We start from the raw sequence: 27396 nt of genomic DNA on the forward strand, positions 1-27396 counted from the left end.
TTAAATGGATGGCTTGTCCCTATTCACAAGCTTGCTCTGAGCACCAGGATGAACCCAAGTGGAAAACAGCCCTCTGCGTACTACTACTGCCATGAGAGTGCATTTTGCTTTGACTGCCGTCCCTTGTGACAGGTATCTGATAAGTACAAGAGTAGTGACACCCTCTGCAATTATTTGCTTTCTGAACTGCTTCAGACAAGAAGAAACTGCTTTTGAAGGAAACCTGGGTATCCAAGTTTCAGGTGTGAAAACTGTTAGAGCCCTTGAAAGCAGAGATCTTAGGTCATACTAGATCTGTTACTTCCTGACACCTGCAGTTAGTTCAAGGGTGTTATTCACCTTATTCATCACACTCTAGCACCACAGAGCCAGTCATTTTCGTATTTTCCCACCGCTCCCCTTGACTTTTAAGATGATGATTTCCAAAGAGATGAGAATTTAATGGCAGCCATGACAGATTCTACCCTTTGATAACAGATAATCTGCTCCCATTTCATCCAGAGCCTGCTGAAATCATGCAAGTTTTATAGATGTCTTAAAACCCCTTAGACTATGCCCACAGAATAGATTTACATTTGAAGATTTGAAAACCTTATGTGATGAGACTTTTTAGAAAGACTGCTAGCTTTAATGTGGAATTATTTTCCTGATAGAGAATTGGCCAATAACATGCCATAGTAGTTTATGAATTCTGTAATAGCTAATCAGCATTAGTAAAACATCACAGCTCCGGGGAAAGTTAGTGTTGATGTACTGGCTTACATAACTATGGATTTGTACCCTTTAGATTTCTTGAGCAATTTTTGTAGGAACATTTCTAAAATCTTTATATATATGCTTCTATGTGACTTTTACCGGTGTTTTGAGAGGTTCTACCAGTTATCTGATCTAAGTTTGAACTGTGGCTGAGAGTAAATGCATGGACTCTCACTCCTGCTGCTTGCTATGGGATGAAGAAATGAAATTTTCAAAGAACACATGAGAAATGCATTGCATGAACTTGCATCAGACAGCAGTTCTACATGACACATTTTAATCACCACAACCCTCAGAGAAAGCAGATTTCTGCCAAGGTGTTGATAGAGCTTTTCATCCATGTGTTGACTGGTCTTCTACAGCTTGTATTCATCACTTTTCACTGAAAACCAATGTTTTATGAACTATGGAAAAACACCAGGTTGAGATTTATTCCCCCGCAGTTTTTTTATCTTCTGGCCATCATGGAAATGAGGACGATGGTTAAGACAATGGTTCCAGCTATCCCACCAATTGTCATTCCCAGGATGTCCCCATGGACCTGTCTTGACTCACACCTCTCACCCGTGAAGAAGAAGGCTTGTCCTGATGGGCACCTGGGAAAAAAATACATGTATTGGGAGTTTTGCCCTGCCCTATAGACTCACCTGAAGGTCCTCACATTCACTATCCTGGATGAGCAGTTTTCATTAGAGGAGTTCATGTCACAACATCCCCACTTTGTTTGGGTGCTATTTACATACCCTGGAAGCACCACAAAATGGATTTTCTTTGCCTTATACAAAGAAACCTCCCCTTGTGGCTGCTGGTAGAAATCAGTCACTGTGGCAAAGTGTTTTGTTTATACTGTTCCTTGAAGATCTAGTGGCTTAGACCTCTGAAATCTGTAGCTCTGAACACTGATTAGCTGCTTAATTTGAAGAAGAAAGAGCAAGGAGGGAAGAGGTCTGTGGTACCTGCAGCTTGCTTTTCCTTTCACATTCACACAGACTCCATCATTCTGGCAAGGGTTTGGGTCACAGGGGTCTTGCAGATAAGGCAGCTGGTCTTGAACAGGCTCCATATCCTGGGCTGCTCTCTTCTGCCTCTCAAGGATGAGGCCTCCCATGAGGGCAGATTGTACAGATTCAACAGGAACTTCAGTGTTATTGAGGTGAATTATATCTTTTAGAAAAGGAAAGTGGAGAGAAAGATATCAGATATCAGTGAGTGAAGCTGTATGTAGTACACCTCCTACCTGGGGCTCACACAGTGTCTTGTGGACCAGAGGGTACTCCTTTTGCCTTTTAAAGAACTCTTGCTGTTCCACAGCATGTTCTGTGTATTTAAAGCACAAGACAGAAAATAATACTGAAATTACTGAAACTGGTTAGGTAAATCTGTGATACTATGTACTTCAAAAAATTACACCCCATGTGTTTGAAAATAAATACAATGGGGATGGCCTTTTAGTTAGAAATGGACATAGCTACTGGTCAGGGTGCTTAAAGCTGTCTGAGAAGTTAACCTTTCAAAACTTGCTGCCATTTAGATCCTTCTGAACTCATAATCACTTTAGTAAACATCACCCACCTGAAACTAAGACACAGAAATGCTTTTTAAAGTTGATCCCCATTAGAAGAGAACTTGGAAACAGATGCTGTAGTTACTTGAATGTACAAAACCAGAAAGAATCACCCACTTTGTAAAGAGAATAAGGAAAAGGGTCTTTACCATTAAATTCTGCAAAAATAATCAGGTCATCATTTTTCAGGAAGCTTCTCCGTCTCATCTCGCTGTGGGATATGAAGTTACTCCACCCCCAGGATACAGTTCTGTTGCAATTGCATGATTCATCAAATGTTCCAGAAATTGATGGTTTATCCCATATTACAGCTCCACTACCATCTGCAAAGAGATTATGAGTGATGAATAAGAACCACAAAGTTTTGCAGCTGGCAGTGTGACATGACTTTTTTTGCATTAAAGTGTTAAATGGGATCTATAAAATCGAGTTCAGAGCTAAAATGCCCAAACAAACCACAGAAGACTGACAAACTAAGGGTGCCAGCAGATCCTTAAGTATGGTCTGCATGAGGATTCTTAGTCTATGTGAGGGCATTGAAATTCACAACTCCTCTTTCATTGAGGACTAATCAAACAGCAGTTACCTCCTCATTGTCACCAGCTCAGAGCTCCCTCCTGCATAAAGACATTTCTCCATTAGTTTTTAAGTACTTATGGTTTAGGGTTTATCAGATTTTGGTAATTTCCATGGTTCTTTTAAACATACTCGTACTTAAGGTTTTAAATGTCATATTGAAAAAATATATACTAAAGTTCCACTGGGAAAAATGGAAAGGGATGAAGATTCATTCCTAGTATTTTATTCTGTAGCAAACCTAACATTGTCCTATTATTCTTATTTCTTTCATAGAATCATAGAACTATTCAGGTTGGAAGGGACCTTAAAGCTCACCTAGTTCCAACCCTCCTGCCATAGGCAGGAACATCTTCCACTAGATCAGAGCCCCATCCAACCTAGCCTTGAACACCACCAGGGATGGGGCATCCACAACTTCTCTGGTCAACCCATTCCAGTGCCTCACCACCTACTCTGTTTCAGTTTGAAGCCAATTCCTCCTTGTCCTGTGACTCCATACTTCTGTGAATAGTCTCCCTCCATCTTTTTTGTAGGCTCCCTTCAGGTACTGAAGGGTTACAAGTACTGAAGGGCTCAGCCTTCTCCTCTCCAGGCTGAACATTCCTGAATTAACACATCCATGGGAAATCCTAGGGCTGGATGTGAATCTATGGTGTTACATGTTATATAAACCTGGAGTTAAAAGGTGGTCCCTGTTTGAAAGAGTTCATACTCTGCAGTCTACTCCCAGCCAAGCAAGAAAGGCTTCAAGTGGTGCAGACAGATCTTGCAGGTATTTTCATGTATTTTTTTCTTAAATGCAGCTACAGTGTAAATGCTGTGCATTCAGACTATGTATGTTGAAGTTAACCGAATATGTTGAAGTTAACAAAGTTTCCAAAATAGAGCTTTAACTAAAATTATTTTTTTAGTAATGGATACAGCACCCTGCTGGCAGTGCACCAATCTGTGGTGATATGTCACCTACCATAGTGAACAAACCACAGGTAGAATGGGAATTGCCAGCTCTTGTGAGAACGCTGTATTTAGAGTTAAACTCAGATATCCCGGGCATTGTTCATAATAACACCAACCTTATATGTGCCACTTTTCACATTACATGATCTTCCACAGGCAGGGATTCTGAATCACACACAGGGAAGTCGTACTCAGGAAAGTGTCTCAAACTGGGAAATGGAGTCAGGGTTGCTCAGCTCTGAGTCCTACACTCAGTCCTCTGACTTGGATTCCTTGGCTCTCATTGTCAGCATTCCCCCAGGCAGACACACTCACCTGAGCTAACATGGTCTTTGCTTGTGGTGAAGCTTTTGCTCGAGGACATCCTTTTCAAGACGTCGGGGTCCTGGTCCAGCACTGTGAGCGTGGCTTGGCGGTTCAGAGCCGGCCACTCCAGCACAGCATCGTTCTCTCCACTGCACAGGTGAAAGGCAATGCGAGCATAGCCAGCGCTGTTATAGTTGGGGATCACAGTTATGCCAAATCCATAACCCTCAGGGCTATAAAAACGAGGGCTTTGAATAACACTAATGGATGTGTTCTCAAGGATTTGGCTGAAATTCGGAATGACCCACACGGCTGTGGGACAGGGGGTCTCTGTCAGGGTGACGTCATCGATAGCAATCCCACCAGATGAAGAGCTGGGGTTGCCCTTTAGTCCTTGGAAGAGGTAACGGAACTTCTTCTGAGCATGGAGGGTTACATGGGCAATTTTCCAGTTGGAGTCACTGTCAGCTTTGGTGAAAAGAAAGCAAAACACTGCCATCAGTGTGATTAGAGGAATTACGAAGTAACTTGTCCAAGCCATCCATCCCAGCTGCATTTTTAGATAACTGGACCTCTCATGAAGACCTGAAGGTGAGAGATCTTAAGCTGATATTGTGATTATAATATATCCACATTGCTTTATCATCCAAATGCTTTGGACATTTTGTACAAGGAACTGTTCACATGTTAGGGAATGACAGTCCCTAGTATAAAGAGCAACAGGCTAAGGGCTAAGACAAAACAAAAGGGTGGGAATCAATGACCCAGTGTGTTAGAATTAGCTGTACCTGACACTTTTGCAGGGACTTATCCTTCCCTGCAAACTGCTGCAGCCTGATATAGGTAGATCCAGTTATAAAAGGTCTTGAGTTTTGACAACCTAGAACATGGTCTAGCGGTGGCAGAATTTGTCCTATTTAACAAAATCATAAGAAGTGGGAATCCAGTTCACATTTCCAAAACTGCATATGCTTTTATATTTCTGATCATCTAAAAGTCAGACTGGGATTCTTACTGACTGCAGAGGAGCACAAGTACTTACATTTGAGCAGCTCAGAGTTAGATCATATAACAACCAGTGGAGATATAGTCCACTGATCTCCAGCACAGCTTGGAATTCCCCTCAATCACCGAGCATAACATAATATTAGGAACGTTGTGACTTCTGCTGTGAAGCACCTAAATTACACTATTACAACCACAGTTTGTCTGCTAAATGCCCTCCCATGATACCAAAATCCTTAGCCATATTGCAAGACATTGTGGTAGCTTCGGGAAAATTTTTGGGTTTCTCAGCCAGTCCTCTGCATTGATAGTTAGACAACTCATCCCCTCCACCCAAATATTCATCTAATTTCCAAAACTACCTTGAAAGGTTTGGATTTTCCTCATCTTGCGAACATTCCCAGTGCCATCATCCTCTTTAAGCCAGATGATCAGCTTGTCAGAAATGCTTCCTGTGGTCCTGTAGAAGAACTGGAGGCACTGCTGAGTTCTCTTTGGATAAAGGATTCGAGACTCCAGGACTGCCACCTCATCTGCTGTGCCAGAGCTGGTGTCGAAGTACATGAAATAGCCAGCATCTGGGGAGAAAGGGTAGACTGTCACTGTCTCTTTCCAGATTTTTCACTAACTGCATGTTGTAAATTTATCATTTCAACTGCACTCTTTCAAAAATCAGAAGAGTAATACTTAACATTCATACTTAACATGAATAGTAGGGGAAATGTTGTGTGATAACCATCCAAGACAGACTAGGATAAGAGCAGGAGTAGCAGTTTAGCACATTTATGGAACTCATTGCTGTCGGCTCATGTCAAGTTTGCGTTAGTTGGTCTAATTGGAAGTTGTATTCCTCAGGAATGTTAGAAACATATGAGACAGAGGATTCGGTGCTGATCACAAGTAACAAGTAAATATATTTTTTTTTCTTGATTTATAATGAAGATAATCTAAAGATGAGATTCTTAGAGATTGTATGTTATATTACCTTGTAAAAATAATTTCTTCTCAGCAATAATGATAATAAAAAAGGATTGGACACAAAATTAGCATTGTCCTGGCCTTGAACATGAGGAAGCAATTTTTTTATAGCTTGCCCAAAGATTCCAAAACTCAATTTCTCAGTCTGGGAAAATTATTTAAGAATTCCTGCCCCTCTAGTTTAATTTCTCGTTAACATTTTTGAGGTGTATTTTACTTTAGATTTGCAGTGTCTACTTTTATCCTTATATTTACAAGGATTTACCATTTGCACACATAACATATCTTGGTATAAGATATGAAGTTGTGATGTCTTGTCTTATCTGTATTGTGTTGCTTTTTACTTATTCTTTACTATTCTTTATAGTCAATGGTTAAACTAATAAGCAAAATTCTTTTAGCTGTTGAGTGAAAGTTTCCTCTGTTGGGTGCTGGTTCTGTGGAGTCTTCTCCAAGATAACATAACATAGAATCACAGGATGGTTTGGGTTGGAAAGGACCTTAAAGATCACCTCATTCCAACAGTTCCAACAGTACTGTAGCTGCATGAAGGCAGAACAGTCTCCTGCATGGTTAGTGGAGCTGTTTGATCTGTTTATCAGGTTCTCTCTAACCAGGTCAGGGGAATACTCTCCATTCCCTCCCACATGGTAGCAATGCTTTGAACTCATATCCATAGAAAACTTGCCAAAGGTACCTAATTGCTCTATGCAATGTATGACACTTCACTTTAAATTTAAGTGTATTAAACATAAGCATCATCACTCTTGCTTCAAGTGACAAACAGCATTGGGAGTCTGTTGTTGAAATTATTATAGTAACAAACCCCCAAATGATCTGGACTCTACCTCTTTTTTGATAAGAAAGTCAAAGAAAAGCAACATTAAGCATCTATGGCAATGAAAATATGGCCCTAGAAGACTTCAGTCGACTCCCTAAATGTTAAGCTGTACTTTCCCTCCTTCATTTTAGCTAGCAATAAGTCAAAAAACCCAGGACATCAAAACTATCTGGGAGAAATATGATCCACCTCTGTTAGAAACTCAGAATTTACCCCCACATGAGATGACTGTAGAACCAGTTATCAAAAAAGGTCTAAATCCCTGATGGAGTGAATGACCCTTTGGAGGCACCAGCAGGAGAGACACTCCCTATTCATGCAATTCATTTCAACACTCTGGAGATTCTCAGAGGCACCCATCCCTCTCCATTAACTCTTCAATGCTTATTTTGTAGTGAGTCAATAGAAGCTAAAACCCAAGTGCAAGTTAAGTGCCCAGACAGATTAGATTTTCCCCAATAAACTCAAACAATTCAGTTAAATTATTTTCTCAGTTACAATTACATTGTACAGAGTGAGAAAAAAGAGAGAGAGAATTAAGAGTCAGTGGGGGTTAGAAGCATGTATTTCTAGAAGCTGTCAGATTGTTTTCTTGAGTTATATTTTATTCTTGGACCCCTCTGACAAGTACCAGCATTGTAAGAAGTTGGGGATCTGTTTTTTCCAGTGGGTGGGTCACGTGAGGGGAATAACCTACTCCTGAGTGCAGCAAGTCAATGTTTCCCTTTATCAAAGACTAACAAAGCATAATTGAACATGCTTTCGGTCAGGGTTCTTTCCTCCCATACTTAGGCAAAATTTACCACTGAAGTCATTTTTTGTTTGCAAGTGTGTAGTAGTTTGCCCTGTCTAAATAATAACAAATAAGGCTTTTGCTTTTCAGAACTGTCTGCTGTGATTTAGTCTTTATTCTCAGTTGTAAGCCAGCACCCCGTGACTGTGACTGGGGCTGGCTCCAATCTTTTTGATATCTTATTCCTTTAAAAAAATGGCAAAATTACCATTTGAAAAGAAAAATTATCTGTAAATTACTATCATAAAATACTTTGCAACTTTCTTCTACCTCCACAAGCAGCATTCATCAAGCTTAACTAACAATGTACATTGCAAACACAACATTTATGAGTGGCTATGAGTGCTGTTTCATTCTTATCATGAGGCAACAAAACTCTTACTCAGACTTTGGAAGTTGCAGTAAATTATTGTCCATGTTATATTTAAATGGGCTCTAGTTAAGATTGTTCTTTGTCCCCTTTTATTTTGCTGGTGTGGAGAACATTCCACTAAGTTGAAAAACTTCGTTGAGAGCATGAGTGCAAACATAAACTCGGACTCAAAGGGTCAAGACAAGTGAGAAGAAAATGGGCATTTTGCTTAATTGAAAACATTACGACTCAGATGTTTTCTGGGTTGTGTTTTAAATATGGTTATTTAATCTAGTGTTTTTAGAGCAGTCAGTGCTGGGTTGTCTCAAGGGTTGACAACAACAGGTTCAGAGAAGTTGTTAAAGACTGTATTTAAAGCACACAGACATGCACAAGGGCTGTTACTCCAGGTAAGCCTTTTTCCATAGAATAGAAAAGTGTTCTGTTACTTTGGTTTACCTCTACAGCACCCAGAAAGCGTGTGGTCCTCTTGCCCTGTCACATTGTTCAGTTGATGGACCCAGTCTAGGTCATCTCTGGTGCCCTGAATCATACCACAGATGTTGTCAAACTCAAAAGAACACTGGTCCAGAAAGGTGTGAGTTGAAGCTGAAAAAAAAATGCACACATGGTCATCTCTGAGTAATTTCTGCTCTATTTTTTGGGAGTTTTGTTTACACTAGTATAAACATCCTGTAGAGAAGACAATCCTCACATTAGCAGATGTGAGCCCAACAGCTCAAAAGAGGAAACATTTGATTCCTGGAGAGATTCCCTGCCTAAAACCAACATTTGACCACTTTGCAGAAGGTTAACAAGCACCCATGTGGTAGTGACTGATGGTGTCTTTGTGCCTGTTTGTCAGCCTTGGAGAGATAAGTCCCTCTCTGACCCTGGGGTGGTGTATTTAACCATTCCTTGATTGAGGTTATTGCTCATTTTGTCTCACTTATCTGCTTGATGAGCATGAGAGCTGTTCTTCCACTTCAAGCAAAGTCCATGCAGTTACCTTAGGCCAGTTCAGCTGAGTTTTCCTATAAGGTGATGCTTCTGCTGACAGATCACTGGGGAGAATAACTTCTCAGTGACAACCATGATCGGTGATAACATCTTCGACAAGATTAGCAAAATAGACAGTGTTGGACTCTAGACTTGGCTAATCTCAGGTACAAAATAATCTAATTAAGACCAAATGTCAGTAAAAGAGGACAAAGTGCTGTTGCATTCACCTCACAAAAGGACAACAAAGCTGCTCACACACCAGCAGAATACAACCACAGGTCTGAACCCCCAGGAGCAGTGTGGAAGAAAAGATAAGAATGGAATGACTTTCCTTGACTAATTAACTTTTACAAGATTAATGACAGGAGAACCAAGGAGAGGTATGAGGAGGGAATAAACTGTGTCTGCACACCACAGGTCCTGTCCCCGAGCACACCTGAGAAGATTTTTTGTGGTTTTAGAGACGTAAGGGAGGTGAACCAGCCTGGCTCAAGTATAATCAAAGAAAGAGTTTGCCATGGTTAAATTATGACTTACTGCAGTTGTACATGCGATTCAGTCTTTCCAGATCAATGGCACTGAGGTCTAGACGTTGTCCAATTATGTCATCAAATGCTGGTATCTTTGCTGTGATTGTGGGGACGCTGCTATTTTTGTTAAATGAAAATGGTGCATAGTGCATCACTGACTCATAGTCATAGGGGGTGTTCAGGTCAGTGATGTAGCTGTCATCATACTTCGCAAAATTGTGCTCTCTGCCTAATAAAAGAACAGAAAAGTGCTTCATTTTTATAGATATTAGAAAGGAATGGCTTTAGCATGGCCCCTTGGATACAGTTTCCTGAGGCAGAATTGATATACCCAAAAGCAATTACTTTAAAATATAATATTCAAACTTAGCAAGATTTCTGTTTGTCATTTGGACAACAAAGCAGTGCCTTTAGATTGCAGTTCTGTGCCCCCACAAGAGACTTCAGCAAGTTCAAGATCAAATATCAATGAGCTGTAAAGAATGGGATACCTTAAAGGTCAAAATAGACAGTCTAATAGTAAGGATCCTGAAGGATTAAGCTTAAGGATTAATGTATTTAAGATTAATGTATCCATTCCAGAACCTGTGAATATTGATGCAAACATTTCCCAGGATATTAGATCATATATGGACAAGGAGAAGCCCTAGAGTCCTTCGCTCACTAAGGGGACAGATATGACAGTCCTGGAGTGCCTCCAGGTTCTGTTTTTCTTTGAAGCAAAGAATGCAGTAGCAATCTGGAGGAAAAAAGAAAGATGTTTTTACCCTAGATTTACAATATTGTTATGATATTTCTATTGAAATGTCTTTTGGAAACATGTTTCTCATGGTTTCTTGGTGAAATAATTTGTCTTTAGAGAAAGTTTTTCCTTATGAAAGTGTCTGCTAGGGCAGAGAGAGGGAGCCATTTCACATGCTTTGCTATGGAAGTAAAGAAAGATTACCAGCATTTCCAACTACAAATAATATTTTCAGAATAGTTGGCATTTTTTCTCAAAGAAGAAACAGCACATGACTGTGCTGATAGATAATTACAGATTCTCTGCATAAAGAGTGCCCTTCCCTTCTGCAGATCACAAAGGTCTTCAGTCCAAGGCTTGAGATTATATAACAACTTGGGATTGTTTTCTTACAGAGACTTGAATTGCACCTTTTATCAAAATTTAAAAAGAAATACCCTCTTTTAGTCACTCCTTTTCAAATAAATTATCATTAAGTAATACAGAACCAGATCTCACAGAGGGCAACAGGAGAAACTGCCGTCTAGGGACCAGGGGCCTATGAAGTTTGCTGAAACTCATAGAGCCACTGAATCTGATGATACTAAGCCTGAAGGAAAGAACCTGCAGAGAGACACTGGGCAGGAGAGAGCAGGATAGAGTTCTATTTTATGTGTCCCATCTGAACTAATAATTTTGAGGCTTTTTCATGTGCAAAGGGAGTATTACCAGTTTCAGGAAAGCCTGAATCTCTGAATATAAAAACCTTTCAGATTTTGAGAGGACCTTTGATTAAAGAAGAGTCACCTCAAAGCTCACCATCTAAATAAGTTTACAATTTGCATTAAATGGCAAAAGGAAACAGACTCAGAGAGAGGTGAAACAATTTGTTCAAAATTTAGAGATCACACCAGTCCTGCAGCCAAGGTGAAATGAAGTCCTCTGACTCCCAAGCAGGGCCTCTCACTTCTGGTCTTAGACAGTCTCTGGTCTTTGACCAGAAGTTGTAGCAGAATTTGTTGATTTACAGTGGTCTCAGGTGCTTCTAAAATTATACCTTTAGGAAAGTCTTAAAATTTAGGAGTGAAAATGAGATACAGATACATCTGCACTTTACAAAATCTGATTTGAAGGTTAATACCTACCTTGAATAATTTCATCCCACCAGATTTTCACGTAGTCATCCCGGTCCATCCTTGACTGCTCATGATAAAATCCTAAAGCATGCAGGATTTCATGTTCCACAATTGCTCTGTAGTCACACCTTTCCCCAATTGAGAGGGTCTGTCCAGTATGCTGGTCGCCCACCATGGACCAACACCTGAGGAAGAGAGAGAGCTTACTCTCTGTTAAGTAGAGATTTCTTCTCTGTATTTAAGTTCTGTGTGTGCTCACTAAGTTAAAACTAATATAATAGAAGTTTTAAATACAAAAGCAGTAACATAAATCATTATTTAGATGACGACCACATGCCTTGATACTCTACAGATCCTGTACTCTGAAAGCAGACTAACCTCCAAAACCACTCTATCACTTGCATGAGGCCAGTATTTCACTTATCCTCTGTGTTAGACAAGCTCACCACGGAGTTTTGAGATACACAGAAGTTTAGTCCTACATCAGCTGCCATTTTGCCAAGAAGTATAATACACACAGAGAATCAGTAAACTCATCGAGACAGACTGAGCTGGCCTGCAATCACTTGGGCTAGAGAAACAATCCAAGAGGATTTAGAATAGCTGTATCTGGTTCTTTTTAACAGCAACCATGCCTTGCGTTGGACAGAGGTGTGAAAGTACATTTTTCTGTGAGTGCCAAGCCCCTCATCCACAATTCAGCAAATGCTAATCATAAGTAACAAGTAAAGGAGCTCCTCAGCCAACTCACTGGGAACTTTTTAGGGGAGCCCTAGAGTGATGTGAGAGGCAAGTGCTGAAGAGCATCTGCTTTGGCTGTAGCTTCATTTGATCATCACAAAGCAGTGTCTGGTTGAGTTTACTGAGGAGGTCTGAACACACTGATGTGGGCACTGAAAACAAAGAGCTTGAGCCTATGGTCTCATGAACAGCTGCTACCAGGGGGTTTCCAGTATCAGGCTCTCCATCACCAACTTGTCAAAAATTGTGGTGCTTGTGGTCTTGTAAGAGAAACATCATAGAACACATTACCCAAGGAAAGGCTGAGGGCAAAAATATCAGTGCCTATAGACCTGATAACAGTGCCTATAGACCTGAAGTTCTGGGAGAACAAGAAATATTCACAACCAATATAGTGAGAAAATTTTTGTGCTTTTCTGGATTTTCTTTCAAAAGACATTTAGCTCCAGGGAATAAAATAAATCCTTCCAGTTCCTGAAAAACTGAATCTTTGTGTACAAAACCCTTTCAGATTTTGAGAGAAGTATTCATTAAAAAAGAGCCATATCAACATATTAACATAACAGAAATATTAAAATAAACTGGCTTTTCACAGCTTTTTTTGACCTGTCTTGTAAAGATTTCAAAATCTAAATTCTAGCTATTCACATCCTTGGTAATTCAAGAGGGTGCACATGGGGGTTGTTTCACCCTCCACTGAAATGGAAAACAACCCTTGGTAGTGAAGTGGAAGCAGCTGAGGAAAACACAACAATGCTGGGATTCACCTCATTGAAGGGTAACCATCCAAACAAACATCAGATTCCCATTCCAAGTTCATCATCTGAATAGCCTCTGCAGTCAGCAGAGGGAGGCAGCGTCTTACAAATTTTGTGTCTAAAAAGGTAAGATGGATTGTTTTCTTGGTGGCCTCTTTTCCTCTGCTGACAGTGAACCTTTAGACTGCTGAAGTCAAATGGAATCAATTCCCTGCTGATTCTACAAAGCAAAACTAAACAGAAACTGATATAACCGTTACCCGTCTTCTTTTCTAAAGATTATGTAGGTTCTTTCTCCTTCATATGGCTTGAAATCAACACAGGACTTCAGGCGGAACATTTCAAATGCCTGGAGAATTACTGCTTTGGCATTCAGATCTGGAAAACATGCATTGGGAAGATACCTTTAACAAACTGCAGATCATTCCCTGTAGAGAGGTAACATATGTACACAGATACACACAGAGGACCAAAAGAAAAATTATTCAAAAGAAAAATGATTGAAAAGAAAAATAATTGAAGAGAAAAATTACTGAATCTGATTAAATTGTGTTTTGTTATGTTAGCTGTAGAAGAAATAAAAATGGTTTTGACATAAACAAGTTAGTTTATCTTGTTATTAGTGAATTTTAAAATTTCAATACGAGAGAACCAGTTCTGAAAAAGGCAGATTTTTTTATTACAGTGACTCCAGTGCAAATAAGGATTGGAGATAAAATCTGAATGAAGTGTCTGAATTACCTAGGTCATCACCCAGAATATAGGGAACAGGGAACTTCCACCTGTAAGTCTCATTTCTAAGAGCATTTCGCTGATCTTTCTGAAAATGGAATTAACAGCTGGTGATGCATCTGCTGTGGGGAGATGAGCAGATTTGCAGCAAAAATACAAGTAACAGAAAGTTTTAACTACTTACAGGGAGCATGATATCACCCTGAAAGAGGTCCTGTCCAGCAGCTGGAAAGCAATTTAATGAAAGAATGTAAATGAAAGACAGTGTAAATGAAAGATCAAATATATTTCATTTCATAAACCATATTGAATCTACTTATACAAGGTTAATGTACCTGAGCGTTTACAGAAAATATGTAAGGACCAGCCTCTGTACACTCAAATATAGGTAATAATAAAAGTAACAGCAGTTTCTACTCAATATTTACACATGGCAATGTCTGCATTTGTGGTGGCAGAAATCTGGTGGCCACCACTATCCATGTCTCTTTTGATAACATCTTGCTTGCTCTCAGGCAGTGACAACAGTCATACAGTGAGACAGTGCTCTGGAGAACATAGTAATGTCAAGCAATGCGTGAGGAAGAATATTGCACAGAGCACCATCAAAAGAAATATTTGATGGAAATTTGCAGGAAATAAAAATCATGGAGGAAGACAGTACAGTGTTTTGTGTCTCTTCCCTCTGATTTCTTCCTACTTACATAGAAGCTCAATAAACATCTAAGTTGTTTTCCATCTTTGAAAAACTTTATAAAAATCATATAAAGATGGGTAGAAAACGCTTTGGGACTCCAGAGCCCTTCCAATTGATACAATGTGTTTCTATTGTAACACCATGGGTCTGTCCAAACCTCAGAAATTAAAGACTTCTGCATCCCTTGTTTACATAGGGTCATAGTCCTGGCATAGATTCAGGTGTCACAGCCAGAGGAAGGAAATTCAGAGCTCACTTGATCATATTTCTCTTGTTACTGTGAGCTACCTATCATTAATCTTTTTTACAATACAGAAAATTCAGCATTTTGCTCACAGCTTTTCAGGCCTCATGAGAATTTGGACATGAACTCACCCAAGTTGATGTCTGGAATGTCTTTGAATATCTCGCCAGCTTCAGCATCTGCAAGACAAGACAAAACGTTATGTGTTCGGATATGGTGGCACTGCAAGCACAAAAAACTTCAAAGCACAACAAGCTTCAAAACTCAAACCAGCTCACACAGCACTTACCAGCTCCACTGGAGTGGTCCCCCACCTGAAAGAGAATGAAATACAGTCAGTATAAGGTATGAGATGTCTGTGAACTGAGAGGAGCCTGTAGAATTTGGGTTTTACTCAGAGTCTGTAGAAATCAGGATTTACTTACAGAGAGTGGAGAACCATAAACATAACATAGTAGAAGCATCAGGCACAGTGGGAAGATGCTGGAGCCCATTTTTGCAATGGGAAAAGAAGCTGGTCCCTCTCATGTCTTGCAATATATAAGGAATGCTGCTGAGCTTTCCACGGAGCGTCAGCCAACCAGCATCAGACTTTCCATCTTTGAAATATTATTATAGCAGCAAAATTTGCCTCCTGAACGGCACATGATGTCATTGCTGTTATCAACTACCTAAGTCCACATTGGAGGAATATTACAGAGACGAATGTGGTAATTTCGTGTCTTCAGTACAGCTGGTAAAAGACCCACCCAGACTTCACAAAGGAAGTTCTCAATCAGGCCTAAAGTTGCTGACTCCTTCCACTGTGTTTGTTATCTGTCAGCATTACCATCTTGACTGCACAGGAGAAAAGCCACACTCTTAAGCAGAATTATTCCAGGTTTATAGCACTCCAGTGCCATTAGAATTTGGCCCAGTGCCATTTTCAATTAATAATTAACATCACACTGTAAGATCAGAGGTACAAGAGATATGATTATGAATGCCCTGACAGTGTTTTCCCACAGCTGATCCCATCTGAGGACTGATGCCCCGATGCACAACAGGCATCTAGAAGTGGTCACATGTATCAGTAGATCCCTGGCCTTCCAGCTCGATGTTCCTTTCTTTTCTGGTGGTTTACAGAGATCACAAACTTGTCCTGCTCTTTGCTATCTTCTTTCTCAGGGGACATGGGGCAGGAAGGGCACATGGGCTAACTGAGCCAAGGCTCCAGAAATCTCTAGTTCTCCCCCAGGTCCTGCATGTTTCCTGTAAATGTCCCATGTGCCCTGGCGTGCCTCGGTGCCCTTAACTCAGGCAGTGGAATCCTGCTTCCTTGTTTCACATGCGAAATTACAAGACATGAAGTGAGCATATTCACCTCTATGTTCAGCAATTAGGTAGGAAAAGGCTTGTGCTGTGGACACCACCACCCACAGCACAACGCAGAGGGCTTGAGTAGGAAGAGAAGAAAAAGTGCTTTGGAGGAGCTTCACACACTGCACCCAGCAGTGCTGGTGGGAGACACTGGATTTCACTGCAAAGAAACCTCAAGTGCAAGTAGGTTATGAGTGGGAAATGTGCCCGGCCTAGAAAGCAGTCAGTCCTTCAACCTAAGCCACATATTTTCTTCCAAACAAATCAAAGTAGGAAGCTACTGATAAGAGGTCACATTGCAGAGGAAAAAGTATGGAGATCTTTTCTTGTTTTGAGAAGAAGGGCCCCAGTGGACAGATCTTTCATGCAGCATAAATGGGTTTTCTTCAACACTTGCTTTTAGAATGATTGTTTCAAAGGACACATCCCTAAGCTGAACAGGACACACTTCTAGTAAATGTGAAGCATGTCTCGAGATACACCATGTAGAGGCTGTTTCCACAGGTGAGTAAAGAGAGTCAAAACACATCACAAAGGCTATATTTGCACATGTGCAGCAGTGGATGTGAGAAAGGAACAAAAAAATTGAAGAAAAATCAGAGCAGTCTGAAAAACATTTTGGTTTTAGTCCCCTTAACTTTAAAATAACCCAAGAACCTAAAAAAGACATCTAAAGATAAGTCATTCTGAGGGCATATATTTACTCTCATATATATAAGGGCTCTCTTGTACCCCTCTTAGGCACTGGAAGGGCTCTAAGGTCTCCCTGGAACCCTCTTGTCTCCAAGCTGAACAAGCCCAGTTCTCTCAGCCTGTCTCCACAGCAGAGGTTGCTCCAGCACTAGTTTCATTTTGTCCTCCCTGGAGGGCAGTGCATGTACAATCTTAAACTGGCTGGAATTCCTGTAAAGAAGTTGGTGATGGGAAATGTTATTACTCTTCCACTCTGGGTAGCCCCGGCTCAATCAAGTAGCAGAACACGAGACCACAAGAAAGTACAGCAGGTGCCTTAGAGCCTCATACACTGCCTTGTATGAAGTGTCCAAAATTGCTGTGCATCTTAATTCCCACACCCAGTGGCAGATCTACCCTGGATTCCTAGACACAGGCATTAAATGGTGTCACTAAATGCAGATAATACCTTTTGCTAATCTGTGTGCACTGGTTTTGACTCCAGTGTAACACAAATAAACTCTGAGGCAGAAATGTGGCTCAGGTATTTATGTCCTGCAGACGAGCAAAAATGAAAACAAATGTCTCCTGAGCTGGAAAAACTGTCATATCAAAGTGATACCAACTACATTGTTAATTAAAAATTACCCACCCAGCTTCTCAAAATTCAGGTAAGTTTGTTCCACTTCATAGAATTTGAAAGCAGCACAAGACTGAACTTGTCAAAAGCGTCCAGGTTAACAACTTCAGCATTCAGATCCGAAACACACAGCACAGGATAACAACAGCAGTTGCTCTGCTTTTAAAGCATTATACATACCTATAATTCTAGATAAAAAGAACGAATAGGTGTGCATTAAAAATAGGAGCATATATAAAATATATCTACCTAGATAAAAGAGCAGGAGACTGTTAGCAAAATTCCCTGACTGGAGTAATTTTGGCAGAGGGCATAGGGAGAGATAATATCTTTTATAAGATTAACCAGTAGTTTAGACAGTTGAGACAGCTGATAACTGAGATAAACAAGCAGGCTTTTGGACTTCCAGGGCATTGCTCAGGTACTGCTGGGAAATTTTATTGCATGTTATAACATAATCTCACATATTGTCAACTTTGAGCTCGAGACCAGTAAAACCAGAAGAGATACATACGATTTTAACACCAATTTACTATTTGTTTTTTTCTCCTAATTGCTCAAAACATAAAATAGTGCCTAAAGTTAGATGAGAACAAGGATAATGCTCTGAATATTTTAAAATAAATGCATGTCCTCTTGGCCTGTACTGAGCTGAGAATGTTAGGAAGAGATAAGGCATAAAGGGTAAAGGAGATCAACATGTATGACCTTCAGATTAGGGTTCCTGGACTTCATTACTCACACTGCACTCCCCTGATGGTGCTTTGCTGAGCACAACCCCTGCTCTGCATGAGCACCATAGGTGACCAAGTGACAGAAGAACCAGATCCTGAAGCCTGACATGAATCAAACATGGGTACTCACAAAATCACAACAATGTCCACTGCACAAAAACATCTCCACTCTTTGTGCCACCCAACACAGCCCTCCTGAACCAACATGCAAATCCTGCACACTGACACTGACACCCTGCACATTCACATTTACATCTACATTTACATCCCTGCACCTGCCCTGCTCTCAAGACGAGTGGCACCAAAATCCCCCCCACCAGCAGCTCTATAAAGCTCCTCTTTCCACACCTGACACTCAGGCAACAGCAGATGCTGACCTGTGTTTGGCATTGGTGCAACAACCCCCTTGTCCAGCACAGCACTGCTCCCAGCTCCCAGGATGGAAGCTTGTCACTCTCCAGAGCAATCCAATGTCACTTCATACGCTGCCACGACTGAGGCCATTGTCACCCTTGAGGCATTGGCTGGCATGTGGATAAATGCTTTCATTGTTTCTGTGACTTGCATGGCTTGGGTCAAGAAGAAAATCTTGAACTCTAATGAGAAGATCTTGTTGGTTTTGGGATGCTCCCGGTTTTGGTATTTGTGCATCTCATGGGTAAATTACCTCCTTTCAGTAATTTATCCCAAAAACCTTCATGTTCACCCTGTACTTCAACTAATTTTATCTATTTATACCTTTCTTAATTATTTCAACTTGTGGGTTTCAGCATGTCTTTGTGTTTTTTATTGCATAAAAATTGCCAATTTCAGGAACAACTTCTTCATCTACCTGAAAGTAAAAATTGACAGGATTGTGCCCTGCCTCTTGTTGGGGTCAGTGCTTTTAGCCTTGGCTATCAGTGTCCTTGCCTATGATATTGCTGAAAAACTGCACAGTAAGGACCGCAATTTCACCTGCCCAGGAAATTTTTGGGAAGAAAGTATCAAAATGGAGAAACATTCATTCCATATTTCTTTCATCACTGGCTTTGGATATACTGCTTCGTTCCTGGCAGTCATCTCCTCTGCCCTTCTCCTTCTCTTTTCACTCTGGAGACACAAACGCAACATGCAGACAAACTCCATGAAGGACCTCAGCATGGATGCCCACATCAAAGCCATGAAATCCATTCTCTCCTTCTTCGTAATGTACAGCATCAACTTTATATGTTTGATCTTGACAATAATTTATTCTGCTAAGAATGAAAATGCCATGATGTTTCTTGTATTCATGTATCTGAATGCCTTTCCGGGTGTTCATTCTCTTATTCTGATTTTCAGCAATCCCAAACTGGAAAACACACTGCTAAGGATTCTGCCTTGTATGAAGCTTTGCATGAGGTAGGAACTGCAAGAAAAGCTGGAGCATTTGGAAAATGTTGATCTTTCCCTTAAGGTCAACAAGTCATTTAATCTCTAATGAAACCAGGTCATTTAAGCTCTAAAGGAACTTTCCAGCCATAGGACATGATACAGATGTTCACTCTTCCTGATCTAATTAAAGAAAACTTCATTCACATTTATTGAACTAAATTATTGTGTGTTAAAAAAATTATTATTGTGACTTGATTTAGATAAAACTTTGAGTTCTATTATTGTTATTAACAAAGTTCCTAACTGTAGGAATGAGGCATAAATCCCCGAGATATGTGGTGGAGGAATCAATGTGTGCATGATAATCTGCTGGATAGATTATCCAGCAGAGTCCCCTGACCTCTGCCTGAGCCAGGCAGAAGATGGAGTAATACTAACACTGCTCTGTTCAGCCCTTGTGCAAGACTCTTTCTAATCAAAACTCTTGATAACCCTCATTTGTATACAAGATGGCTGGTCCCTGCCATTCAGGACTTCAGTCTCACCTCCACTTCTCCCAAAAGTATAAATTTGGCATTTGAAATCCTCCATGGCAGAGGATGACAATACGACCCCACTCTGTAGATGGGTCAATGGGATTGCTTCACTCTCTGCCCCAAAAGCAGGGATGGCCCTTTGGTAAGATTTGCTCCTCCAGCTATGTCACATTGTGCCCTGGGGAAGTCGGGTTTCTAGGATTAACTGATCGTAAAGCTTAATGAATTACCAATTGCTGTTCTTCTGTTTTTTTAACATATTTGTGCTAATCCAGTAACTGCATTTGACAATGGCAATTCCAAACTTGTATTTCTGCAATAAAATGCACTATTTCTGAATCTGTGATCATGGAAGTTCTTACTGAATGTGATGAGATTTACAGTGCTGAAGGCTATACTCAGAAATTGAGCCCAACCACACCCAGGGCCTTTGATCTCTGAGGACCAGAAGAATGCAAGGGAGTTTATCTTCTCCCAAATTCTTATGCTCTTAATGTGACAGAAAAATATGCAAAACTGATACATGGGCTGGATGCAAAAGGGCAATAATGACACTGCAAACCTGCCACAAATGCTTTGGCATTTGCTGATTGAAATGACTGAACTAAACAACAGGTTTACCTCTGTTTCAGTTTACATTTCTTGCTGCTGTGGCCCTGTTCTAGTGTAACATGATGAGCTGTATCACTGTCTGGCAGTGGTTGATAACTGATGTGTGAACATGTTGATGCCTGTCATTCTCCACAGGTGGTCACTGACACACAAACAGCGATGCAGGAAGGGCCGTGGGTGGCACAGGTGGGTGCAGAGCCCACTGCCCACACCAGCCCTGAGTGTCCTCTCTGCCCCACTTCCTGCCAGAACAGGATTGCCCTGCTCTGTGTGACTGCTCTCCTGCTCTGCTTTTACTTGTAGATGAGATTGACTCTTTTGCATGGAGTCTGGCTCAGGAAAACACCTGGGAAAGTGGGTTTTGTGCTGGATCAGGGGAGCAGTGAGAGGAGGAAGGAGTGGGGCAGAAAACTCATTATGAACAGACTGCAACTCCCATTCTGCTTTCCCTTGTGCTGCTGTGGGGGAGGAGGTGGAAAAGCTGGAAATGAAAGAGTGAAGTTGAGCCTGGGTTGAATGGGGGGTGGACACAAGGGTTCTAGCTTTGTGTTTGTTCCTCATCATCCTACTCTATTTTCAATGGCAAATAAATTTAAATAATTTTCCCCAAGACAAGTCAATTTCCTCCATGACAGTAATTGGGGAGTGATCTCCCTGCCTTTATCTCAATCCATGAGCTTTTCCATCCTGCTTTTCAGCCCTTCCCTGTGTATGGGTGACTTTGAAGGAGCAGCTGGGTGGGAGGCTGGCAGCCGCCCAAGGTCAACCCTCCACAGCAGGTCCTCTAAACATGACATAGTTCCAGCATGAACTGAGCAGAACCTGAATTGGTCATTTCTCTCACCAGCTCAGGTCCTGAGGTAGATCTTAAAAATCTCATCTGGACACATCTCCCCACTGAAAGGACTTGAAAGCACAGGCACCAACACACCCCCTTTTCTCTCTCATTGTGGTGGGGGGAAAACAACTTTCCCCCTGCAGTTATAAAATGGTAAAACCCCAGGGGGTGGTAACCCTAGAAGTTTTGAAGTTTTAGTCAATGAGCGTTTCTGCAAAATATGAACATATCACAACCAGAACGGAAGAGAAGGTAGTTGTACTTTGGTGTTAGAAGATAGTCATGTTGTGAATGCCACAAGGAAGGGGCATGGAGTCCCTTGGGGTCTCTGGGCCCCCCAGTCCCCAGCTGGAGCTGCAGGGGCTTGGAACAGTGTAATGCTGGGCTAAGTGCCTGTGGCTGAAAGGTAAAGAAGTTTTCTCTACCGTGAATGGGCAAACGGAGCAGCGGCAGAGGCAGCAGTGAACAGAGGCTATTGCTAAAAGCCAACAGATAAGAACTGAACTGGAGAAGCAGCAGAAACAGCATGCAGCTGAGCAAGGAAGACAGAGTTGTCTGACAGAGCTGAGAGAGAGCCAGCAGAGAGAAAGTTAGGCTAAGAACTGAAACTAAAACCCCGAACTCCTTTTGTGACCTTTCTTAAGTCCATCCTTTCCACTTTCTTAAGTGGAAAGGATGGACTCCTACTGAATGGAAGTCCTAAAACTGCAGCAGCACTGCAGAGAGGAGATAAAAAGCTCAGAGAAAGAATGCAGAGGGAGGTGACCTTGGCCCCCCTGTTGCTTGAGGCAGAGCACAGGAGCTCTGCAAAGGGGCTTAAATCCCCTGAAGATAAGGACTGTCACGAAGACCCCTGAGCTTCGTGATATGACGTAGTGAAGCGACTCTTGTCCTGGTGAACACAGCCTACGGAAGAAGATCCTCGCTTGAAACGAGTGGCCGAGGGGCCTTGGATACCCCCTCGTGTGTACTGGCAGAGATCCAGCTACTGTGTAGAAGAAGAGAACCTGCTGCCTTAGAGACATTGCTGCTCTGAAGAAGGATCTTTCCTTCTTCCCTCCTGGACTTTTATTTGGAGGGGAGAAGAGATTTGATCCATTGTAAATACTTATGTCAAGGCAGAGATAATTAAGATTGTATATAATGTACTGTAGTATTTATTTGTAATATATTCCCTTTCCCCCATTTTGAGTTGTATGATTGTCTGGAAAACTCATATCACACCAGGTTGAGATGTAGGAGGGGGTTTGGACTAGGGAATTAGATTTTGAGGATCTCAAACCATGACAGTCATGTTGCTTGTGCACTTCATCCTTTAACAGGACAGTCCCCGCTGATTTCACAACAAGACGCTGGAAGAACCACCTGATTCCCTACATCCCATGCAACATCATCCCTCACAACCTCACATCCCACAACATGCAGCAGGCAAAACCAGCATCTTGCCAATGGCAGCACCACACAAAACAAGGCAGCCCCAGCAAACCACACTGCAGATACCTTCTGCCATTTCATGAAAGCCCTGAGAACATCACACCCAGCACAGCATCACTGCCCTGTGCACCAGCCCCACTCAGCTGCACCTGGAGGGGACACATTATCCACCAGCACAGCCACAGTGCACAGCCCACATGGAGAAATGCCCAACCACCCTCTGGGTAAAAAACCTTTTTCTAATGTCCAATCTAAACCTGCCCTGACACAACTTCAGGACATTCCCTCAGGTCCCTCAGGTTACTTTTCCCCACAGAGAAGACACCAGTGCCTACTCCCCCCTGTCCTCCTCTCACAAGGAAGTTGTAACTGCAGTGAGGTCTCCCCTCACTCTCTTCTCCAGCTGAACAGACCAAGTGACCTCAACCACTCCTCATAAGGCTTCCTCTCAAAGCCCTTCACCATCTTCATGGACAGTCTCTAACGGCTTAATATCTCTCTGATATAGTGGTGCCCAAAACCCCCCCAATATTGCAGGTGAGGCACTTCTCCCCAACTCTGTGGGAGCCCTATCAGTGACCAAGGGACAGAAGAATCCAGATTTGGAACCCAACAGGGATCAAACAAGGGTCAGTCATAGAATCAAAACACTGTCGTCTGCACAAAAACATCTCCACTCTTTGTGCCACCCAACACAGCCCTCCTGAACCAACATGCAAATCCTGCACACTGACACTAGGTAAGGGAATACCCAGCACATTTACATCCCTGCACCTGCCCTGCTTTCAAGACGAGCGGCACCAAAATCCCCCCCACCAGCAGCTCTATAAAGCTCCTCTTTCCACACCTGACACTCAGGCAACAGCAGACGCTGACCTGTGTTTGGCATTGGTGCAAGAACCCCTTGACCAGCACAGCACTGCTCCCAGGATGGAAGCTTGTCACTCTCCAGAGCAATCCAATGTCACCTCATACGCTGCCATGGCTGTGGCCATTGTCACCTTTGAGACATTTGCTGGCATGTGGATAAATGCTTTCATTGTTTCTGTGATTTGCATGGCCTGGATCAAAAAGAACACCTTGAACACTAATGAGAAGATCTTGTTGTTTCTGGGATCTTCCAGGTTTTGGTATTTGTGCATCTCATGGGTATTTTCCATTTTTTTAACAATTTATCCCAATTACCTTTATGTTCACCCCATATTTCAGCTACTTAATAGTGCTCATAGCTTTTTTAACTTCTCCAACTTGTGGTTTTCTGCTTCTCTTTGTGTCTTTTATTGCATAAAAATTGCCAATTTCAGGAACAGCTTCTTCATCTACCTGAAAGTAAAAATTGACAGGATTGTGCCCTGCCTCTTGCTGGGATCAGTGCTTTTCTCCCTGGTTACTGGAACCACTGTCTACAACATCATGGATAAAGCACTTAGTAAAAACCTCAACTTCACCTGCCAAGGAAGGATTTCAAAAGCAAGTATCAGAAAAGATCAATATTTTTTGCCTCATTATTTTATGTTGGGCTTTGGATATGCCACTTCATTCACAGCAGTCATCTTGTCTGCCCTTCTCCTTCTCTTTTCCCTCTGGAGACACAAACACAACATGCAGACAAACTCCATGAAGGACCTCAGCATGGATGCCCACATCAAAGCCATGAAATCCATTCTCTCCTTCTTCATAATGTACAGCATCAACTTTATATGTTTGATCTTGACTCTCATTTATGCAATGAAGAATGAAAATGATGCGATATTTTTAATTTACTTAATTCAATACACTTTTCCAGGTTTTCATTCCCTTGTCCTGATTTTCAGTAATCCCAATCTGGAAAAGAGACTGCTAGGGATTCTGCCCTGTGTGAAGTGCAAAGTTTTCCTCAAGAGAGAACTGTAACAAAACCAGGAACCCTTGCAAAATTCTGATATTTCTCTGTAGAAAACAAGTCAATTTATTTCTAACGCAGCACTCCTGGCAGTGTAGATGATAGAGGTGTTCATCTCTGAGGTTAAGAATATGTCATTAAAATTATTTAATATTATTAGGAGTTTAATAAATTATTATTCTCATTTATTTTGATAGTCCTTGGAGCTGAATTGTTGCCATTAACAAAGTCATTTAAACCTTGTACCCATGGATTGACTGCAATTGTGCAAACCTGCCATAAATGCTTTGGCATTTCCTGATTGTAACAACTGAACTAAACAACAGGTTTGTTTTAATTCTGGTCTACATTTCTGTTCCAGTGTGATATGATGAGATGTCTCTGTCACTGGTTGATAAATGTGTAATATTAGGATCTCTCTCACTAGCTGGTGTGTGAACATGTTGACCCTGTACTTGGCCTTGTCAAACCTCATGCTCTATTGTCCTCAGGATTCGAGGTGGGGCCTCACCAGTGCCCAGCACAGGGGGACGGTCACTGCCCTGGTCCTGCTGCCACACTATAGCTGACACAGGCCAGGATGCCATTGGCCTTCTTGGCCACCTGGGCACACACTACCTCATGTTCAGCCATTACCAAACAGCACCCCCAGGGCCTTTTGCAACAGGCAGCTTGCCAACCACTCTGCCCCAGCCTGGAGTGCTGCAGGGGGTTCTTGGGACACAACTGCATGACCCTGCACTTGGCCTTGTCAAACCTCACGCTCTACTGTCCTCAGTCAATTGATCCAGTCTCTCCACATCCCTTTTGCTCAGCCTTCCTACCCTCCCACGCATCAACAGTCCCGCACTACTTGGTCTCTTCTGACTAAGGGTGAACTCGATTCCCTCGTCCAGGTCATTGATAAAGATGTTAAACAGAGCTGGCCCCAAAACTGAGCAATGGGAAACACCACTGCTGATTGGCCACCAGCTGGATGCATCTCCATTCACCACCACTCTGGGCCTGACCATCCAGACAGTTTCTTTCCCACTGAACAGGGCACCTCTCCAAGGTACAACACACCAGAGGAGAGAGCACAGAACAGGCCAAGTCAGGAAAAGAAAATTCTCAGTGCCCTTGAGTGGATCTCATCTGGCACCATAGTCTTGGGAGTGTGTAGGTGGCACAGCAGCTGCCTCCTGGTTTGTGGGGACTTCCTTCTGCTCCTTGTCTCTGTCTTCTAGCTCAGATTGTTCAGTACCCTGAGGACAACTGCCCTGACTGTTGTTAAAGACTGAGGAAAGAAGGCATTAAGTACTTCAGCCTTCTCCTCATCCTTTCTGGCAATGTTTCCCCTCACATCCAATACAGGATATGGATTTTCTGGGGCCCTCCTTTGCTTGCTATTTAGACTTGTAAAAATAATTCCTGTGATCCCTTATGGCAATGGCCAAATTAAGTTCTAGTTGGGCCCTCCATCAACATCATCAACTATCTAAAGAAACTATAGTTTTGCATAACTGCATCCAAACCAAGGACATTCATATTTTCTATACAAAAAATATGTTCCAGGGTGCTGAAGATCTGACTAGAACTTGTATGAAAAGCCTACAACCTGTCTGAATGAATTTCAAGGGAATGTGTGGCAGGCACCATGTTTTGCTGTTGTGATCATCTCCAGGCCTTCTGTAAAAAGCTTTCCATGTGTCAGTGCTGTAACAAGGCCCTTCACAAAAACATGCAAATAGGAGCATGTGATAAGAATATTGGTGTGACAGAGTGATTGCATTTCTGTCCCCCAGAAAACAAAGGCACCATCATTCTGAAGAGAGAAAATGCTCATCGTTCATTTCTTGTAGCACTAGAGCTATTTTCTGTGATTTGAATTCTCCTGGATTATACCATCAGCCAAGATCTTGTTGGTACCTGTGGTCCCAATGTGTAAGGTCCTGTACTAATCCAGAGTCCAAGGGCACTCCATACTTTAGAGAGCTTAACACACTTTGCCTGTATAAAAAGCCACAGTTTTTAGGACTCAACTTCATTTAGAAGCTCGAGGGTAATTAGGTGAGGGAGGAACCCAAAATGGTTTCACCCCTAAGTCTTTTCATATTGCCAGCAGATGAGATTTGAACTGTTGCACAGGGACTCATGATGATTTTTACCCTTTTTCTGCATATGCTTAAACTTAACCCTGGGAAAAAAGATCCAGCTTTCCTTTCAGGGCCTTCTCACTTTGTGCCTCTTCACTTAATCTTCAGGCATTACCATGCAGAAAAATTAAATGGATTTCAATGGCTGTGAAGGATTAAAAGGAATTCCAGTTACAGCAGCTCAGATAAAATGTGCAGCTCCTGGACTCTTGGATAAAAGAGCACAGTGACTCAGCTGACTGTGCTCTGCTGAGAGCACACCCTGCTCACCAAGAGCAGCACTGGTGGCCAAGGGACAGAACCACCCAGACCCTAAATCCTCACACGGATCAAACGAGGGTCACCCACAAAATCAAATCACTGTCCTCTGCACAAAAACATCTCGGCTCTTTGTGCCATCCAACACAGCCCTCCTGAACAAACATGCAAACTGACACTGACACCAGGTAAGGGGATACCCAGCACATTTACATCCCTGCACCTGTCCTGCTCTCAAGACAAGCGGC

At 41.9% G+C, this 27396-nt stretch overlaps 3 protein-coding genes across 6 annotated transcripts; 2 read left to right on the forward strand and 1 right to left on the reverse strand.

The window, feature by feature from the left end:
- Positions 1 to 987: 987 nt before the first annotated feature.
- Positions 988 to 17438, reverse strand: MEP1A (meprin A subunit alpha). Of its 4 annotated transcripts, none has more exons than XM_027641064.1 (14): positions 17372 to 17438; positions 14982 to 15006; positions 14824 to 14871; positions 13936 to 13976; positions 13761 to 13839; positions 13280 to 13397; positions 11530 to 11705; positions 9671 to 9892; positions 8591 to 8740; positions 5530 to 5745; positions 4172 to 4630; positions 2470 to 2643; positions 1713 to 1920; positions 988 to 1352 (listed from the first exon to the last, which is right to left on the reverse strand). In XM_027641064.1, the coding sequence occupies exons 4-14, from the start codon at positions 13942 to 13944 to the stop codon at positions 1205 to 1207; spliced, it is 1959 nt and encodes a 652-aa protein (XP_027496865.1). In that variant the 5' UTR covers positions 13945 to 13976; positions 14824 to 14871; positions 14982 to 15006; positions 17372 to 17438; the 3' UTR covers positions 988 to 1204. The 4 variants fall into 4 exon arrangements, with proteins under 4 accessions (XP_027496865.1, XP_027496864.1, XP_027496863.1 ...); XM_027641063.1 differs by having other exon boundaries at positions 17376 to 17427; XM_027641062.1 differs by lacking the exon at positions 17372 to 17438 and adding an exon at positions 15118 to 15216.
- Positions 17439 to 18530: 1092 nt separating this feature from the next.
- LOC113946118 (taste receptor type 2 member 117-like) lies at positions 18531 to 19484 on the forward strand. Its single transcript, XM_027641071.1, has one exon. The coding sequence runs from the start codon at positions 18537 to 18539 to the stop codon at positions 19482 to 19484; it is 948 nt and encodes a 315-aa protein (XP_027496872.1). The 5' UTR covers positions 18531 to 18536.
- Positions 19485 to 23803: 4319 nt separating this feature from the next.
- On the forward strand, positions 23804 to 24766 carry LOC113946068 (taste receptor type 2 member 9-like). The gene has a single exon (XM_027640933.1). The coding sequence runs from the start codon at positions 23804 to 23806 to the stop codon at positions 24764 to 24766; it is 963 nt and encodes a 320-aa protein (XP_027496734.1).
- Positions 24767 to 27396: the final 2630 nt, after the last annotated feature.

This window comes from Corapipo altera, unplaced genomic scaffold, assembly GCF_003945725.1.
Source record: "Corapipo altera isolate COAL_440 unplaced genomic scaffold, ASM394572v1 46, whole genome shotgun sequence".
NCBI lineage: Eukaryota > Metazoa > Chordata > Aves > Passeriformes > Pipridae > Corapipo > Corapipo altera.

Bases quoted from the DNA above. Each gene is read 5' to 3' on its own strand.
- LOC113946068 (XM_027640933.1), top strand. From the start codon at position 23,804: ATGGAAGCTTGTCACTCTCCAGAGCAATCCAATGTCACCTCATACGCT.
- LOC113946118 (XM_027641071.1), top strand. From the start codon at position 18,537: ATGGAAGCTTGTCACTCTCCAGAGCAATCCAATGTCACTTCATACGCT.
- MEP1A (XM_027641062.1), bottom strand. From the start codon at position 15,186: ATGGGCTCCAGCATCTTCCCACTGTGCCTGATGCTTCTACTATGTTAT. The intron at 14,872-14,981 runs GTAAGTGCTGTG...CTTGTCTTGCAG, and splicing joins GGACCACTCCAGTGGAGCTG to ATGCTGAAGCTGGCGAGATA. The intron at 11,706-13,279 runs GTAACGGTTATA...TCTCTTCCTCAG, and splicing joins ATCTTTAGAAAAGAAGACGG to GTGTTGGTCCATGGTGGGCG.